Here is an 18,708-nt window from a genome sequence, read left to right on the forward strand (position 1 = left end):
GAAAATGGAAACAGGAGCTGAGAAAAGGTGAAAGAAGAAATGAAAAATGTATAAAGAGATTGGAAGGGACTGGAAGCAAGGGACATAAATATCTACATGCTCTCTTGGTGCCCAACAGTTTCTAATTTTCCATGATTTTATTATCCAAAACTTATCAAATTAAAAGTATTTTAGTTTTGTAGAGAAACTTCGAGCAACTCTCCTCTGCAGTACGACCTCCTTTATTGCACTTTGCATATATTCGCCTGATGTGCACGCATTAGACACCCAGTAGTTACTAATTATCTACGATTTATCGAGTTTTTCCCAAGTGCTATTCTGAGGAAAGACATATACGTCAAACTGAAATTACTAATATTACTAATTATCTTCCTTTCTTTAAATCTCCCCTCATTTTTATTACCTTTTAGCAAGAGATAAATTTATGCTCGTTTGCTGGAAGCTAATAAAAAATGAGAATAAAATTGAAGGAGGAAGAGGAAGGGAAAGAAGGGGAGCAAACAGAAGGACAAATCAGAGAAGAGATGAGAAATATATATATCTAACATTTTCTGCATTCAAGAGTTAAAATTTTGTATTTTTATTTTTTGGCAAATTTTCAGACTTACAAAATGAAAACTCCATTAGGGAATAACTCAATTTTATACTAACTTTATTTTCATACTGTTTGAAAAACAAGAACCCAACTTGAGCCCTAAAACATTGATTACAAGACCTAATTTGACTACTAATTTCACGTTCTTTTACCTATTGGCCACATGAGGTTCCATATTCTTATAATGTAGTAGTTTAACAGTAATTATTTCATCATTTACTGTACTGTAAAATATTCATGGTATTTGTTTAATTCCTAAAGCAATATCATCTGTGCTGCTGCCCTTTATACATATCCTAGTGGTGTTTCTAAGGGGAATACTGATATTACTGATATCTTTTTCTCTTGGCTTATGAGATCAATTTTTTTGCTATCATTTGTCACATGGTCTAGCGGAACTGTATTGGGCTGATTCTTAGTCCAATCGTATCCTTGCCAACTTCAGCAACCTGTAAACATTTAAAAAAATCATTTCAGAACACAATTTTTAATGGAGAACTGTAACAAGAGTTTCTCACCCCCTTATATTCTTATTTTCTCAATAAACCTTTCTCTGTAATCAGTGGTTGTGGAACCTACCTTGCATACTTCGCACACAATGCCTTTAAACTCAGGGCAATAGCTGGTCTGACACAATGGGCACTTTTCTTGGGGTTTACCTCTGTGATAGACAGTATCGAACAGTTCATTAATATCAAATCCTGCTATATATATGCAAGCAATATGTTCATCCACTCAGCATCGCCACAAGGCAATTCAAACCACCCAGGACAGAAGACACTGGATGTAAGTGGTGTCAGCAGCATGTGGTTGATCCACAACAGCAACAAATGATAATGATGAATATGTTCAAATTGTTACATACCTGTACAAAGGTTTGTAGGATAAACCACAGACGGAGAATGGGTTATGTTCATCATACTGTAGTTGATGTGCATCTGTTGGGTTCTTGTCACAGGCTTGCAATACCTTTCTAGTCTGATTTGAGACAAAGATAAACCAAAAGAGCAACATTAATTACCAGGCTTTGATTGATAGAGGATTTTGTGTTTCAATGTTTCAAGGTTTTTCATAATCATTGTTTTATCCTGGTTATTTCAGAGATGCTTTTTACTTAATTGTTTTGTATTTTTAATTTTTCTAAGCTTTGCCCAATTACAGTGACTTGTCCACCTCCATTTAACACATGAAATGTACAGTATTTTATAAATCCATGTAACGTCAGATAAGAAAATCCTTGTTTTTATAATATCATACCTGCGTGGCTACATCAGGTCGAGGACCAAGCTCCAATAAACGACGGGCAAATGATCCAGCAGTCTTGAAATTCTTGAGCTGTTAAACATAACATATTTAAGTAAGCAAAATATGAGCTGTGGGCTTCCTGTTGTATATTTGCATGAGTGGGAATGAGACCCTGGAAGATTAACTATTCCCATTCTATCTATTTCTTTTGCAAATGAAAGTAAACCAAAATAGGAAAACCTAGCAAGATGATATGAGGACCCACTTGTACATAGGATGCCATCAGCACCTTACCTTAAAGAAGAGGTTGAGTGCAGTCCTTAGGGTAAGAATTTGATGTACTGGTTGTAGATTACAATGAGTAAAGTATGCAGCCATCTAAATATTGGACAAAAACAAACATCAAGAACACTATTATACACTGTATAGTTCAGATTGTCTGAATAACACACCAACTATAAACAGGTTAGGCATGTCTGAATATTATGATCAAGTGTACATTGTATACAACATTAATACTTAGGTTACCTCACACACACGCTTTTGTTCTTCAAGATTACTCTGTGAAAAGAAAGCAAAATGCTTAATGAAAGAAAAAATAACAAGATAAAATACATAAAGAGACAAAAACATATGAAGTAAATGCCACTCTGCTTGAGCATGATATACTATGTAAGGAACATGATATAAGGAAGGACATGACCTTACCTTAGGCATTGTCTTCCTCTTTGTTTCCATCTGTAATCCTAAGATGTATTCACGACATATGCCAAGTAACTGCTGAGCTTCACTAACTTCTTGTTTGGTGTCAACAACCGTCAGTAGAACACTCAGGAGAATTTCCTGCAACTTGACGGAGGCTTCCTGGAATTTACCACCAGTGGTCAACTGGTATGCAGCCTGGAAAAAGTAGTACAAATGCCAAATAAGTTTGATTGTGACAAGATATGAAGAAGATAGCTGAAGAACATGAGAAGTGATGAAGTGGATACCAAAAATTAATGATGATGACAAGAGTAGTTGAAGTAGTTGATGTTAACAAAAGTATTGATGCACATGCATTACCTGTAAACGTTGTACTAAGGTATTCAATTTGAGTCCAACAGCAGGTAAGCCATTGCGAGCTCCAGCCTCTTTCCTAATTTACAAAATTAGCATAGCAATGATTATTAGCATGCAAACTGAGCTTCCCAATAGTAATGTTTCTCAATTCACTCACCAGTTTCTATGAGGATATCCAAACAAGTTTGGTAGAGCAGGACCAGCAATGATGGCTGTTCTTGATCGTGAGTAAGCTAACATAAACAATGGCTTCAGTGGTTCGAAATTCACCACTCCAACTTGATCATGAAGAAGCTGCAATAAAAACAAATCAAGCTTTTTCAATCTGAGTTGGGTTTTAATGAGCCTACCTCAATAAGGCAGCTGACAGATTGAATTAGAAATTAAAATATTGCTTCTCTGGTTGATGTAAATGGATGACACTTGATCTAAAATGATAAAATGTAGATGCTATCATACATACCCTCATGGCACTCTCAAATGAGCCTCCAAGGATATGATCAACTGCAAGGTGTGAGTTATTGCACCATACTTGTGCTTGGCTTGTGCCCTTGCTTGGAGGTACAAAATATCCTTCTTCTCCAGATGGAACAACAGGACCAACATCCTGAAGATAATTAATTAAATATCTTTTACATATACATGTAAAACAAAGGTAGAGCAAACTCAGGGCTAAAACTTGCCAATAATCAAGTTTAGCAGTAAAATACTAGTTATATTTTTGTTTGCCTTGGCTAGTGAAAGTTGCTAATTCAATAGCCATATTGACTACTAAGAATTATGGCAATTTTTAGTGGTAATAATTTTTTTAAGGAAACAAAATGAATCTAGATAAAGTGGTCTGTGCCTGGCATATTCAAGATAACTGGTAATCTCCCAGAGTGTATGTTGATGATCTGGATAAACATGATGAATAATGATGTTATTTTATAACCACTATCAGAAAGCTTTCACTGTGTCAATTTTATCTTTCTTCTTCATCATTTTATTTCCTTATGAAGATAACAAGATTTCTGGAGTGAATTGAAGCTGCTAGCCCACGATGAAAGTATAAACTATTGATAATGAAAGCTTTTGAGTACTAACTTACCAAGTCAGCTGGTAGTTCTAAGTCATCATCACCAACATCCCATCCACCTCCTTCTTCCTCCTCTCCAACACCTTCAATACCTTCATCTTCTCCAAAACCTCCTTCTAAAAACAAACAACATCATACACTGTCAGAAAATGTCAATAACACTTCTCTCCTGTCCATTGCCCTGGTAAGTTCTATGGTGGCTTTGCACCATCAAGTCATGGCAGCCATCACACAAAGCACAACAAATAGTGTCTTTTTCCTCAGGGAAACTGAATTCTTTTTTATGTAAATAAGATTAGACCAGATTTCGATTGTTTCTGCCTCCTGCCATGGCTGCCATCACACGATGATGCCAAGCCTCTATGTCTACACTGTAAATAAACTTTATTTAGGCAGAATTGCCCATTCAACGAGGAGAGTATCCAGAGGGGCCCTCTAATAAATAAGCTAGATTACCTTCATCAATGATTAATTCTGCATCTTCTCCCCATCCTTCAGCTGCTGCTTCACCAACATCATCAACAGCAGCCAACGATGCTCCTCCTGCTTCAAATACAAACATTTTCCACCATCAATAACTGAATCCATATATCCCTGGTGTGTGTAATATTTACAATACCTTTGGCAGCCATAGCTCCTTCAAAGAAGGTCTTGCTGACTGTAAGAAGAGGCCAGTTGCCTTCATTTTGTAGAATTGGTACAAGAGGCTGTAGTAGTTTTGCATTGGGGTTAACTTGAGGTAACTAAAATCCAAAGACAAAAGATAGAGTTAGACCAGAACAAACAAAAATAGGATGAAAACTATTATGATGGAAATTGTATAATAAATGTTACTTATTCATTTGTCTCATGATTGAGGGTCATTTACAAAACTGCTAGTCAGTTTGCAACCAACCAATAAGAGCAGAGATGTTCTGACAAGTGCTATGAAACAGATGCACCAACCAGTCTACACTATGGTCTGTTAAGACTAGCAGTTTGCAGTCAAAACATGGCAGTCCTTCTACAAATGACCCTCAATTGTGAATTAAATGAATAAGTATTATTTATAAACAAGTATTCTAACAAAAACAAAACTAATCCTGAGCAGCAAAGTATTAACTTTGCAACATTGAGTTTCATGGGCTCATAATAATAATCATTATCACATTATTTTCTCAATAGCCACCCAGCCAAGTGAACATAAACTCACAGTGTCTGGATTAAGTTCAAAAGTTGACTTGACATCTTCTGCATCTTCAGTCAGCCCATGAGTTGCAGCAGTCAAATAAGCTAAAGGACCTTGCCCAAGAGCCTTTAGTATCTTCACCCTTTCTTCTACATCACCAGTGTACAAGGCATTGTGGTACTGTCCACTCATATCCTTACGTATCTCAGCTGAAGATTTACAGAAGAAAGATTTGTACATTTAGTGCGGACGCCAATGGGGTCACGGCCCCCCCTTTTAGTTTGGGATTCAAAATGTTACTTCGGAACTAATTTAAAGATAAAAATTAAAACAATTGTGCCATCGCGAAGACCTGTACTGCTAGAGACAAGTAGGCCAGGTGAGTAAGGATGGTTTATAGTCTAGCAAGACAACATAACTGTATTATCAGTACACAAAGGACTGACTCAATATAGTGATGTACTTGCACAAATTTATAGCCAAAGAGAATCGTTATGAGTTGTAAATCAATAAATGAACTCACCGATTTTCTGCATTTTTTGCAGTTTCTCAATGTTCCCAGTGATGAGGTACAAGAATGAAAGCTTATCAAAGTTCTTGGTTCTTTGGTAAGCCATCTCAACAACCTACAATATAAACATCATAAACACCATTATAAATGAAGATCAGCTCAATTATGGTGCAGTTGAAAAAATGAGTCACTATGTATGATGATGACGATACATGATGATGATACATGATGATGATGATACATGATGATGATGATACATGATGGTGATGATGATGTTGATGATCATAGTGATGATGATGATGGTAATGATACATGTGATATTGATGATGAAATTAAAAGGTAGGCAGAATAAGAATATGGCCCAACTTCAAGCAAATAAAACCATTCACAATTTTGAATGGAAGGCTTGTTGACTTCTTTATAATGTATTATTTAAAGATAGATTTGTTCATTGTTGAAACAATAAGTAGTGCTAATCACCTGATGATTTCCTTGTCTCAGGGCTGCTGCACCCAATCTTTCCCAGCATGCCTTGTCATCTAAGGCCTTAGCTGCGTCTAATGCAACCTACAAACAATATACAATAATTGAGTAAACCTGAAATAATATATGTATTATCTGCAGAAAAACCTAAAGAGAATACATTATTTTATCATTCCCAGTTCACACACACTATCTGGAGTTGTTTGTAGTTTTTGGCAGATCAAAAGTGAAACACACTTGTGAGTACAACATAAAAATAATTATCTTTAATTATAATACCTCAATGTTTCCACACTCAAGTGCAAGACCAAATCTTGTCTTCTCATCTTTTACAAAGTGAAGAGCCACCTATAAGATTGATAAAATGAATGCATTCAAGTCTCAACAAGTTTTTTATTTGTGTCTAGTATGTTCAACTCCAACAAACCTCAGGATATCCTTTCTTTTGTAAGTAAGAAATGATGGACTGTCCAACAAGTTTGGCATTCCTGACCATGTGAAGCACCTGATGAATAGAAAGTATGCCATGTTAATGTGGCTTGGTTGGACTGTGCTACCTGCTAGCCAGAGGTCTTTAGTTTGATACTCCGTAGCCTAAATCACTTGTTTCTTAAGGCTTCCAAGGTTAGACTTGGTTGGTTAGTTATTGTGCTGCCTGCTCAGCAAGATGTCCATAGCTTGTCTTTCAGTGATCTCACATTCTGAGGTCACGCCCTCAGTAAAGGACAAAGGATTTCTGATGACTTACCTCATCATATTTACGATGAATCAGTGCCAGTTTAAACTTGAATTCCGTAGGATCAATACCCAGTACTCTGGTCTTGCATTCTCTGTCCAGACAGTACACACTGCTTCCCTACAGTAATACATATTGTTTCAAACATTTGATAAAAATATCGCAAATATTACAGAACTGTTAAAAGGAGTTGACAAACAGGCAATACCAATAGAGAAAAAAGTAATACTAAAGAAATAAAATTCGGTCTAGAATAGGTAAACACAAACTTGTGTGCATGATGCATATGACGTAATCTAAACAGCTTCTCCGATCTAGCATAGCACCAAGGTAGTACTTCACCTCATGCCTGTCCTCCCACAACAGATTAGTTATCTATAGTACTCATGTTTACCTTAACTCTGGTGATATAGATAGGTAAATCTAAAGTCCTTATGATTCCATGATCACCATTTGTTAATGCATATTTAATGTGATTGCTTGTAGTGTATACAAACACACCGCTCTCCTCCCAGGCACCACTCTTCACACGGATATTCTCATGAATTGTGCTAAGACACTCCAGTTTCCGATTGCAGACAGCAACGACTTTAAGAAACAAAAAATAAGTATGATTTAAATTGACTAAAATATGCAGCGTTATTCATGCTATGAATAACCATCACTTTACCTATGACCTGCTATTCATCTGACCTTGTTGAATAATTGATCTAAAGATTTCTATCCTCTTGTATGTGTGACTGGATTGCTAGCAAATAATAGTGGCAACATTGTTTCAACACTGATATAGTCTACAGTACATGCATGACTTACTGTGTTTGCTGAGAAGAGCAACATGGGACATATCAGGGGACCAAACCACATAACGAACTTTGCTTATCTTAACTGAAGCCAATGATCTGTAGTTGAATTGAAATGATGAAAAACACATTAAGATATAGCAATACTTAATAATAAACATGTGGTTACAAGCTCATCCTCATTGACAGTTCTTGGCTGAAAGCACAAGCAGCCCAGTCAAAGCTCTTATATTTTTACAATATTATGAAGAACCTGTCTGAGTAAAACCCTTGAATCAACGAAGATCTAACAAACTCTACTCAAATGAGATGCCAAGTCAATTTATTCCCACACCCCAGAGGGGAGAGGCAAGTTTGCTACCCATGCTTTCCTAACCTAACCATTCTCAATTTTAATAAATAATAATTTTACCTCTTTTGCTGGACATCAAACAATGTAATGGAGTCAGGATCTCTTAGTAGAAGACTTCCAGTGCCAGCATAGAAGATCATGTCACAGTTTGGAGTAGTGACTTTCTTTGTCACTTCATTCTTCAAGTTCTTGATAAGCAGGGTGTGAGTCCTGTCCAGGACAGCAAACCTGTTACGAGCTACCCATACTGCAGTCAAACCTGCTGCTCGCTTTCCCTCTGACACTAAGAACAAGTACAATTTAAAATTTAATCAAGAGTTGAGTGTTGTGTGTTGTAAATCCTGAATGTAGAGATAGTGTGTATATGGGGATCCTCTTACAAGAGCCCCTTATAGGGATGGTTATAAAATAAGTCTAAAATAAATAATTAATGTGCACTGCTATAACCAATAATTGCTATATAAAATACCAACCACAATTTGCATTCTCAATCCTTACCTTCAGGGTTGCTACTATCTATTTGCTTTGGCACTGCATGCACTTCATAGACACAGTTTTCTGGATTCGTTGCATTCTGGGGGGAAAATATTACAAACAAGACAATAGAATAATGAATGTAGACCAGTATGAGACACAATTCTTTTAATATAGTCTATGTTTACAGCTGTACTTACCGTGCAGACAAGTACACAATTCTCGGCAGGATTATATGACAAGGAATAAACTGGGGTACGTGAAGAATTCCTATAATAACAACATATAACATATGAATATTACTGGCCATACTTTTAAGCTAGGCTTTAGGAAGAGTAAACAACATTTTTTCTTATTATGATAATCACTCACTTCTTGAACTGCATTACTGGAACATCTTTGGAGGTACCAAATTCATAAATCCTAAGATAACGATCCTAAAGATGGAATATGACAAGAGAAAATGAGCAATACAAATAACTTTCAAGCATAGGAAACGTTATTGCACCTACTTTGACGTAATACAAAGTATTTCCATGTACAGCATAAGCTGGTCGTTCTCTTTCAAGCTTGAACACAATCATGCCACTATCATGACCTGTCATTGGAGGGATAAAGTCAGTGGGTGTGTAGGAGATTATACAGCATGGTAGATGGCTATTAGGATACATTATGTTTAGAGATGGTGTACATACCAGCAGCAAATAAGTTCAAAGTAGGATGAGCTGCTATTGCCCAGAAACGGTCATGTTCCCTTCGGAATGTCTGAACACCAGTCCTATAGTCAAAATAATTTCAATGCAAAGTTGATGAGTACTTCGGATTTAATGATTATAAAAAAAAGGAAAATGGCTTATTGATCTTTAAGCTAACCAATTAGAATGTTGTGATAAAGCTAACTGTTTTATTAAACTAATGCTATGGACTTTACATCAAATAGCTTTTTCAGTCCATTATTTTCTCTTTTAAAGATTAATTTAGTGGGATTTGCCTTGTACATAGAATATCTATGAATCATCATTTTTGTGTTAGTTCTTACCTCTTGGACAAGTCCCAAACTCTGATGCTTTTGTCCTCAGAATTACCTGGAATGAATAGCAAAAACCATTAGTAGAAGCCAGACACGGGGGAATAGTTACTGCCAGGCTTTCTTTACTTCCTCAGTTGTTTTTTGTCTCTTTGATGCATAATAAAGTTGTGTGGAGAGTACAGACCACCATTTACATGTACATCCATGCCACTATATGTGAGCTATTTATATGTGAACAACATAACGAGCCACATAATATATTGTATAATACTGCCCTGATATAGTGTACTTACTCAACATAAGTTCTTGTCTTGGATGGAAAAGAACACATGACACATTGTTGTAGTGTCCACGGCATGTATCCACTTCCCAAGCTTTGGAGTCTAAAAGTACCATAAAAACAAATAAGTGACATGAGTGAAACTAATTCCAAACCAATTTGTATGAAATGAAGACTGATAACTTACCATTCATCCTCCACAATTTGACCTGTCTATCATCTGCTCCAGACACTATCAGAGGCATGGTGGGATGAAATGCAACCCAGTTTACACCTCTATCATGACCCTACAAAACAACACCAGTCATTCATTAAAATAGTACCCCTCTATGCATGTCAATCTATTCTCCCCCCTCTCCACACAAGATAATAACTTCAGTCTTAGGTTTTGTTAAATGTTGATTGATGAGAGTCAACAATCCAGATTATAAGAATGGGTTACTATGCCTGGCCAAACCTGGCATCTATTTGCCAAAGACCTCTCAGACTAGTCCTACTGAATGGTCACATGCTGATCCTGGTCATCACATTTAACAATTGAACACCCATTATTTTTAGAGTCAGTCAAAATTAAATAAAGAATCTACCTCAAGTACATGCTTGACTATGGCATCTGACTGCCCAAAGAGGTCTGTATGTCCTGGGCTTTTGAGATGATCATCTAAACCACTAGCACCTGGAGCCACAGTCTTCTTACGCAGACCTAATTATAAAGGTAATGCATACATCTTAACTTAGGTCTTCAATCACTGTATTCACCTTACCCCAATCATTATATTAAGTATTTCAATAATAAACCTTTTGAACACATTCATCTTTATTAGAAGACATTTTGTCTACTGTATCTAGTGTCTATACACATGTACATAGATTGATCTGAAGATGACATTAAGTAAATGATGTTTTGGTATTTGATTTAACTATTACCTGACATATCCCACACTCTGACAGTTTGATCAAGAGAAGCAGATACCACTAGATCTTCAGATGGATGGAATTGTGCACACATGACATAATGGTTATGGCCTGTCAACACACTACATCAAATAAACATACACAATTTTAATTAATTATCATAAATAATGTACATTGTGATTGTCTTTATGAAGACTACACAACTCAACCAAATGATTACAATCAATACATTCTGTGTTAAACATAATAAAATTATGATAATTCTTATAAATATACTTACCATATGCATGTTCTTGACTGCCAGTTCCAAATTCTAATTGTTTGGTCATCAGAACAACTGAGAATCCAAGGATATTCCTATAAAAAAAGTGAAACCAAATTAAAACAAAGTTGTGCTTGTTCTTGCATATTTAGAGCACTTCACTCTCAATGGGTAATCAAACAAATGAAGTCTGGACAGAACAAACTATAATTGTCTACTTACATGGTGAAAGAAAGTTGTTCGGATATAATCCAAATGGCCTAGTAATGTGAAGAGACAGCGCTTCTGCTTATAATTCCAAACCTAGTAGAACAAAATATTATCAAAATCACAAACTGTTGTTCAAGATTGTAGATAAATTGGTGAAGACCATGAATAATGATGATGATTACCTTGATTTTATAGTCATCTCCCCCAGACACAAAAAGTGGCTGGACATCGTGAAAATGAATTCCTCTTACAGGACCTGGAAAAAGAATACAATCATTAACTAAATATATATAACACAACATATTGCATTACATTAGGCCTTTTACTATTTGTATTTCCTGGGGGGGGGGGGGGGGGGGGGTACTGTACTCCCTTATATTTGCTATATGGGTACGTGCTGCCAAACAGGGTATGGTTTTCAGCGATTCTACTCTTCTGGAACAGGGTATATAAAATTGTGCTCGCTCTGGGACAGGGTATATAAAATCACGCTCTCTCCTCTCTGGAACAGGGTATCCATTTTCGCAATACCGGAACAGGGTATAGTTTCAGCGATCTTGCTCTGGTACAGGGTATGAATTTCAGCGATTTTACTCTGGAACAGGGTCAGGGTTCAGAGGCCTCAGTGGCACATCCCTACCCTAAACGGGCAAGAGTATCCCCCTGGGTTGTATTTCAACTTGAGCATTTAACATTTTCCCGATTCCAATCTCTTGAAATTAATCGTATTATGATAATCATTACTTTTACTACTTATCAAGGAAACAATGCCCAAATGAGTGACTTTATGAAGATTTAGGGCAAAATAAGTTCTATTAACTTAAGGCTTTAAGGTTAAATCAGTATGGGAATTCAGTGGAAATCCTCACCATCATGCTCATCAAATCTCTCCAACAGTGTACACATCCGATAATCCCATAGTTGTATAACACCATTATGTAGACTGGCAAGCACCCATGGCCTCTTCGGGTGAAAGCATAACCCTGAAAACAGGCAAAACAGTTAAACACAGCTAAGTAATTTGTTTTTAATTATATTTCAGCCTAGAGAGAGACAAGTCAATGGTTCATTACTTTGCTCCCGGCCCATCTCATCTGCGTTTATGCTCCCTTGGGGGCAGTTAAGATTAAATAGAGCTTTGCAGCCTACCCATCAATATGATTCATTCATATATGATATGATTGGACTTGCAACAATCAATACAAATGATTATTATTTTGGTGAAATATAATGAAAGTATTATAAAATACTTAAGAATTTGCATACTTCAACCCAAAAATAAAAAGTGCAGTTTATTTGGACTATATGGCACTTGATCTACGAAATAATTTTATAAATGTCTGTATCAAAGGAATGACTCGAGCTTGAAATTAATGTGAATATGCCGGCTAAAGAAGCACGATCAATTTTCAAGTTCTCAGTTAATTGATCAACCAAAATTTAGAAAGATTATATGGGCCTAATATCAAAATCCTAAAAAGCCTTTTATATATAGCTGTTGTACATAGAAGTATCAGGATTTAGATTCAAGGTTGGATAAAATATTCCAAGCTTAAATGAACATAGATCAAACCTACCTTTAACTCGGGCTGACTTAGTTTCGAATTTTGTCAACATAGTTCAGATCGAACCACTCCAAAGAACTCAGACCTCTAAAGAAAGAGTACTTTGAGCTTTAGGGCCTATTCGAATGGTTGTATGCCTGTGAGAAGTAAAGGACAATTAGGAGGAAAGATCAAGAAAGACTTCGAGTTCTGCCAACAAAGATGGCGGTCGCCACGTCACTTTAGACATGTGTACCTACTGCCTCGATATGAACAAGACAAAAATCATACTATCCTACCCTCCCTCTCAAAATAAAGGACACCACAGGACTCCCAAGTTTAAATTCATGTCTAGAATTTAGTTTAAAAAAGATTGAAGAAATAAAAGAAATATAATAAGTTCATTTGTTGAGTTTTTTAGGGTAGGTATGAGGAAATTCTTGCCAACTTTTATCTGTTACATCGTTACATCTTTTACATCTTAAGCAAAATGAAAAGGCATATTTTTAAATTTTAGGATTGTTAGGATCTTTCACCTTTAAATTACACATTCAAAAATTTGATAATAAGTACGAACTAAACTTATCATAAAAATTAAGTGCATTAAACAAAAATTGCTAAAACCTATGAACTTTTTTTTTTTTCCAAAAACAAATTCCCCCTCCCCTCCCATGAGTTAAATTGCCGTTCGGTCCCAGTCTCGAATACCTTGCCTCGCTCCTTCCTCTCTCTTTTCCCTCGTACTGTCGGGCATTACATTTAGGTGGATTTATAATCCGTCAAAATCTTGGCCATATAAAGTCATCATGGCCGAACAACTGACTCTACGTGGAACGCTAAAAGGCCACAATGGATGGGTAACCCAAATTGCCACCAATCCTCAATCTCCAGATATAATTTTGTCTAGTTCGCGAGGTAGGTTTGCGAATTGTTGTTCTTTTTATGAGAAAGCACTACTACGATATAGTAATATTCGAACCGTTTAAAATAATCATATGGCTTGTATAAACTAATTTTTAGAAAAGATCTATCTTTTCTTGTAATTGAAGTTTCTATGAAAGCTTAAATCATAATTTATTTTGAAAAATGATATTCCATCGTGAAGATGAAGCCATATTTGATCTTGACACACAGTTAATTGCATTCTATAGATTTAATTTTAATTGATTCTTAAAAACTAGATAATACAGTGATAGCTGAAACACATAGTAGACAGTATTAATAAAAATTGGAATTAAAGTCTTGAATAAACTTTGAATTGAGGGGGTAATGTATCAGAGATACATAGTGGTGCCCAGAAGTTTGGGTTAAATGATGCTAGCTGCTGCCATATTGGAGATACTTAACAGTCATAATGACACAATGACCAGTCTGATACATCTAGCATGGTCATCGTGTCATGTGCCTATGATTTTTATGGCTTAATTCAAATCTTTTGGATTTTCTAGACAAGTCGATCATCGTTTGGAAGCTGACAAGAGATGATTTAAACTATGGTCTGCCAGAGAGATCTCTTCAAGGGCACAACCACTTTGTAGCCGATGTTGTTATGTCATCTGATGGGCAGTTTGCCCTCTCTGGTTCTTGGGACAGCACTCTTCGTCTGTGGGATCTTAACACGTAAGTCATCTTCGGCCTTTAATTTAAGGCCTTCAAATTTTATTGATAGAAGCAATGTATTATGGGCTGATTGAAGACAAAGCCTGGGTAGGTTCTGTTGAGGGAATAAAACGGTTTAAACTTAACAAACTTTACTGACTTGTGATTCCAAGTCCATGAATCAAACTAGACCCCAAAGGTGCAAGGCAAAGTCACTACAGCTACACCACCCTTGATTTGATTGAGAATTCCCATATTGGTGATTGTTTCATTCCTGCTAACCAAAATTAGAGTACCATTGCATTGAAGCACTTTTTTTAATGCAGAAATAGTATACAGTACTTCAAATTCAATTTGTAAGAAATTGAACAACAAGACTTAATTTAAATTATTACTGTTCCTCGTATATTCAGTGGAGTCACTACCAGACGATTCGTTGGTCACACAAAGGATGTTCTTAGTGTTGCATTCTCTGCTGACAACAGACAGATTGTGTCTGGATCAAGAGACAAGACAATCAAACTGTGGAACACACTTGGGGTGTGCAAGTACACCATCCACGATGAGTGCCACTCAGAGTGGGTTTCCTGTGTGAGGTTTTCACCTAACACTGGCAATCCCATCATTGTCTCTGCTGGATGGGACAAGCTAGTCAAGGTATAACTTTAATAGGGCAATTCTCTTTTGCTAAATATTTTTGCAAGTACATCACTATATTGTAGTCAGTCCTTTGTGTACTGATAATACAGTTATGTTGTCTTGCTAGACTATAAACCATCCTTACTCACCTGGCCTACTTGTCTCTAGCAGTACAGGTCTTCGCGATGGCACAATTGTTGTAACTTTTATCTTTACATAAGTGAAAAAGAAACATTTTTTTCCTTCAGAAAGCAAATTATAACAATAATTGTTTTCATGTGACGTCATAATGAAATATGATATTGGCTCTCAAGAAATATATACATGTATTTGGGTCACATTATCAATTAGAAGTAGTATGCTAATATGGGTCCTAACTTTTACAGCTTGTTGATCTTGTATCCACTCCAGTAGTTACATTGTAGTATGCTAATATCAGTCCTAACTTTTACAGCTTGTTGATCTTGTATCCACTGCAATAGCTAGTATGCTAATATGGGTCCTAACTTTTACAGCTTGTTGATCTTTTATCCACTCTTGTATTCAATATTTTATGTGTTTTTCCATTGAAGGTCTGGAATCTCACTAACTGCCGTCTTAAGACCAACCACATTGGTCACACCGGATACCTTAACTGTGTAACTGTTTCACCTGATGGCTCTCTGTGTGCATCTGGTGGAAAGGTAATACACGACTACAATCAAGTCAAAAACCATTCACTACAATTATTTCCAGCCCTTAAGATTTTATTGATACCTTCCTTGAAATGACCTCTGGGTTCATCAAAGTCAGGGCACGGCTAACTTCAATGATTCAAGGGAGATTCAAGGGAGAGACGTACATATAACAAACTCTGCTCACATGGGATGTTGAGTCCACTACTGCTACACCATCCTTGACCCTCTAGAAACTTAGCTAACAGGTCAAGTGACATAGGCATGGAATAGTACTCATTGGATGTCTATTTTCTTGTAGGATGGCCAAGCCATGCTGTGGGATCTTAATGAAGGCAAGCACCTGTACACACTAGGTGGCGGAGATATACTTAATGCCATGACTTTCAGTCCAAACCGCTACTGGCTGTGTGCTGCTGCAGGCCCAGCCATCAAGATCTGGGTGAGTTATTTATGCTAACATTAGTTTTTTTCTGTGCCCTGTTCAGTAATACAGCATGAAAGAAGTGTCAAAAGAAGCAGGACCTCTGGCTGAGAGCTTCTCATGCTTTTTGAGTTGTTTTAGCACTTCATAAGTTGCATGTGCAAAGCACAGTTTACTAATATAGCACAGTTCTCAGCCAATCAGACCTTACTCTAGTAGATGTGCAATAGACTACCTTCAATAAAAAAATCATTAATATACATAAATTTGCAAGGTAACCTATAACTAGTAATTTATTTTATTTAGTGGCCTACCACTTTCACACTCACATGTTTACTAAATTGATTTTTGTGAATGAAAAACGACTTCATGATATGGGAGAAGGGGGAAGGGGGGATATGCATATCACTTGTATTTAGTTTATATTAATTGTTTTTGTAGGATTTGGAAGGTAAATCTCTAGTAGATGAGCTGAAACCAGAGATCATCAACATGGGTGGCAAGGCTCAACCTGCAGAATGCATGTCACTTGCATGGTCATCTGATGGTCAGACACTGTTTGCTGGCTACACAGACAATCTTATCAGGGTGTGGCAGGTTACTAGGGCTTAGAATTAACATCATGTTGTAAAATTGAAAAGAATAAAGAACGGTTCTCTCAAAACTGACAAGCCAAGCTTTAAGTGTCACTACATTGAAACCAACTTTGTGAAGGGGGTCTTTTCAAATAACAGTTTGGTTACTTTGCTTTTCCATGTGCTTTTAGAATGCATAATGCCATTGGAGGTTTACAAGGTGCATTCTGGTATAGAATGGGTGTGAACTGCTGGGATTTCAGATGAGGGCTATTTTTTGTAACATGCTTGTTTTAATGTCTCTTGACAAATTTATTCAGTGCTGTTTTAGTTTGTACTTTATCACAGTCTTATCAAAGGGATTGTCTTGCACTCGACAATGTTGCTCTATATCCCTCCACTCTTTTTAATGTTTATTTTCTCTACTGCGTTAGCAGTGATGTGGCAAGTACATACTAGAGCTGCCGTGAGAACATTCTTGCTTCACCTTTAGACCGCGCTTTTTATTCTTATCTTGGGTTACCCAAGGCTGTAGCTTTTCAAATGTCATCTTTGATGAAGTACGCCTTCCTTTTGCAATGGGTTTATTCCGGTTCTCGTAGCCCACTTTAAAACCCTTTTTTATATGATCATTTCTTGAGAAGTAAGATTCTATAGGAATCCCGCGCGTATCAAACGTATGTTTGCGAGGCTCGCTCTCTTTAACGACATGTCCTTCTATCAAAAACTTTTTATTGCAGTCTTCGCTCTTGTTTTGTTTCTTACTATTTTGACGGCCGATTCTTAGTGCATTTTCTCCTTTTGTTTCGCATTTTTTGCACAATATTGCCTTCTCTCTCCCTGTCCTCAGCGCAAGATAACGAGCTTTTTGCCTATCCATAAGATACCTTGCATTTCTGTACTCTTGCTTCCAGCTTTTAGTCGATTCCGAGTCTTCTTCGCCAAAAATTGCACCATTTTGTGAAACTGGAGGAAAAAGACTAAACAAGGGGGTTGGATAAGTTGTAATCTTTGTCTGACTATAGTCTTCAGTGTTACGAAAAATTGGTACAGTAACTGGTTGGTTGTGTGGAGTATTGGGTCTTTGCTCAGGGAACTTGTCTTGCGGGTCCTTCCTTACATCAAAACTCATAGAATTTCTTCTTGTCGACTTTGAAAGATCACTTGGCTCCCTAACTTTCGACCCATGTGTAGGATGTTCGTCCTTTATTTCCAAAACTTTTAATTCCAGCTTGTTTGTGTTCATTATTACACTTCTCCTTTTTCGCTTCAAATGTTCAAGGCTTAAATTTTAAGTGTTTACTTATCATATCCTATAAAAAATGTTTGCCTAATAACTCCAGTCGAAGAGTAAGTTAAACTTGGCGATTGCATTGAGCACCTTGAACGAAGTCAACAAGCTACGTTTGTAATCTTGACAACAAAACATGGCTTACTGACTTATGTCTAGCGTTTCTCTTGGCAACGCACCTCATTTTCATTCCACCTGCCTTTCCGTGGTAATTTGTGTGTTAATGGCTTCAAAACTAACTACCCCGCATCCTCACACCATGACCCCATCCTTTAAAGTAAAGTTTACAGCTATCCAAAAGAATTAAAGTGGCCTTTTTTTTTTTTTTTTTTTTTTTTTTTTTTTTTTTTTTTTTTTTTTTTTGACAGTAACGCGAATAAAACACGAGTACTGGGATAGTTAAACTAAAAATTGGAAAGAGCGCGGTGTATTGTGTCACATTCTGGGACTCATTTATCAATGTGAAGAGCAGCTGCCAAACGCATTTCTGCCAGTTAATTATAACTGTCTGCCGGTTTAATTATTTCTTCTAGGCAACGAATTTCGTTACGAACTTTCAGGCTTTCTCGCAGGGCTTGGTTCAGTCAGAGTTACTAAGCACAAACAAATGCTTTTGCCAGTTTCTAAAGTTGGCAATCAGTTTTGGATGCGGCATGATAGAAAAGCCCGTAAGACAATGGAAGGCATAAAAGCTTCGATATACTTTCACCTGAGACTACGTGAAAACGAGGAATATATTACATAAAGCCATCCACCATCTC

The 18,708-nt window shown here is 36.7% G+C and overlaps 2 protein-coding genes across 3 annotated transcripts; one reads left to right on the forward strand and one right to left on the reverse strand.

Moving 5' to 3' along the window:
* Window positions 1-635: 635 nt before the first annotated feature.
* On the reverse strand, window positions 636-13,000 carry LOC116294130 (coatomer subunit alpha). 2 transcript variants are annotated; one of them, XM_031701666.2, is made up of 37 exons: window positions 12,779-13,000; window positions 12,071-12,184; window positions 11,384-11,457; window positions 11,214-11,294; window positions 11,010-11,086; window positions 10,742-10,851; window positions 10,402-10,517; window positions 10,002-10,101; window positions 9,828-9,917; window positions 9,544-9,589; window positions 9,200-9,282; window positions 9,017-9,102; window positions 8,877-8,941; window positions 8,705-8,774; window positions 8,529-8,604; window positions 8,091-8,313; window positions 7,692-7,777; window positions 7,273-7,466; window positions 6,891-6,998; window positions 6,570-6,647; window positions 6,422-6,490; window positions 6,140-6,226; window positions 5,672-5,774; window positions 5,173-5,357; window positions 4,600-4,723; window positions 4,437-4,523; window positions 3,993-4,096; window positions 3,366-3,509; window positions 3,060-3,196; window positions 2,906-2,978; window positions 2,549-2,740; window positions 2,369-2,401; window positions 2,135-2,218; window positions 1,853-1,930; window positions 1,461-1,573; window positions 1,175-1,256; window positions 636-1,044 (listed from the first exon to the last, which is right to left on the reverse strand). In XM_031701666.2, exons 1-37 carry the CDS (start codon window positions 12,816-12,818, stop codon window positions 985-987), a joined length of 3,672 nt encoding a protein of 1,223 aa, XP_031557526.1. In that variant the 5' UTR covers window positions 12,819-13,000; the 3' UTR covers window positions 636-984. The 2 variants fall into 2 exon arrangements, with proteins under 2 accessions (XP_031557526.1, XP_031557525.1); XM_031701665.2 differs by having other exon boundaries at window positions 4,437-4,526.
* Window positions 13,001-13,458: 458 nt separating this feature from the next.
* Window positions 13,459-16,745, forward strand: LOC116294139 (small ribosomal subunit protein RACK1). Its single transcript, XM_031701685.2, has 6 exons — window positions 13,459-13,660; window positions 14,194-14,365; window positions 14,758-15,001; window positions 15,556-15,666; window positions 15,959-16,099; window positions 16,523-16,745. The coding sequence occupies exons 1-6, from the start codon at window positions 13,552-13,554 to the stop codon at window positions 16,691-16,693; spliced, it is 948 nt and encodes a 315-aa protein (XP_031557545.1). The 5' UTR covers window positions 13,459-13,551; the 3' UTR covers window positions 16,694-16,745.
* Window positions 16,746-18,708: the final 1,963 nt, after the last annotated feature.

The sequence above is a fragment of the Actinia tenebrosa genome, unplaced genomic scaffold (genome assembly GCF_029948245.1).
Source record: "Actinia tenebrosa isolate PJP-AT-01 unplaced genomic scaffold, QUT_ActTen_1.0 PGA_scaffold1__47_contigs__length_23844297, whole genome shotgun sequence".
NCBI lineage: Eukaryota > Metazoa > Cnidaria > Anthozoa > Actiniaria > Actiniidae > Actinia > Actinia tenebrosa.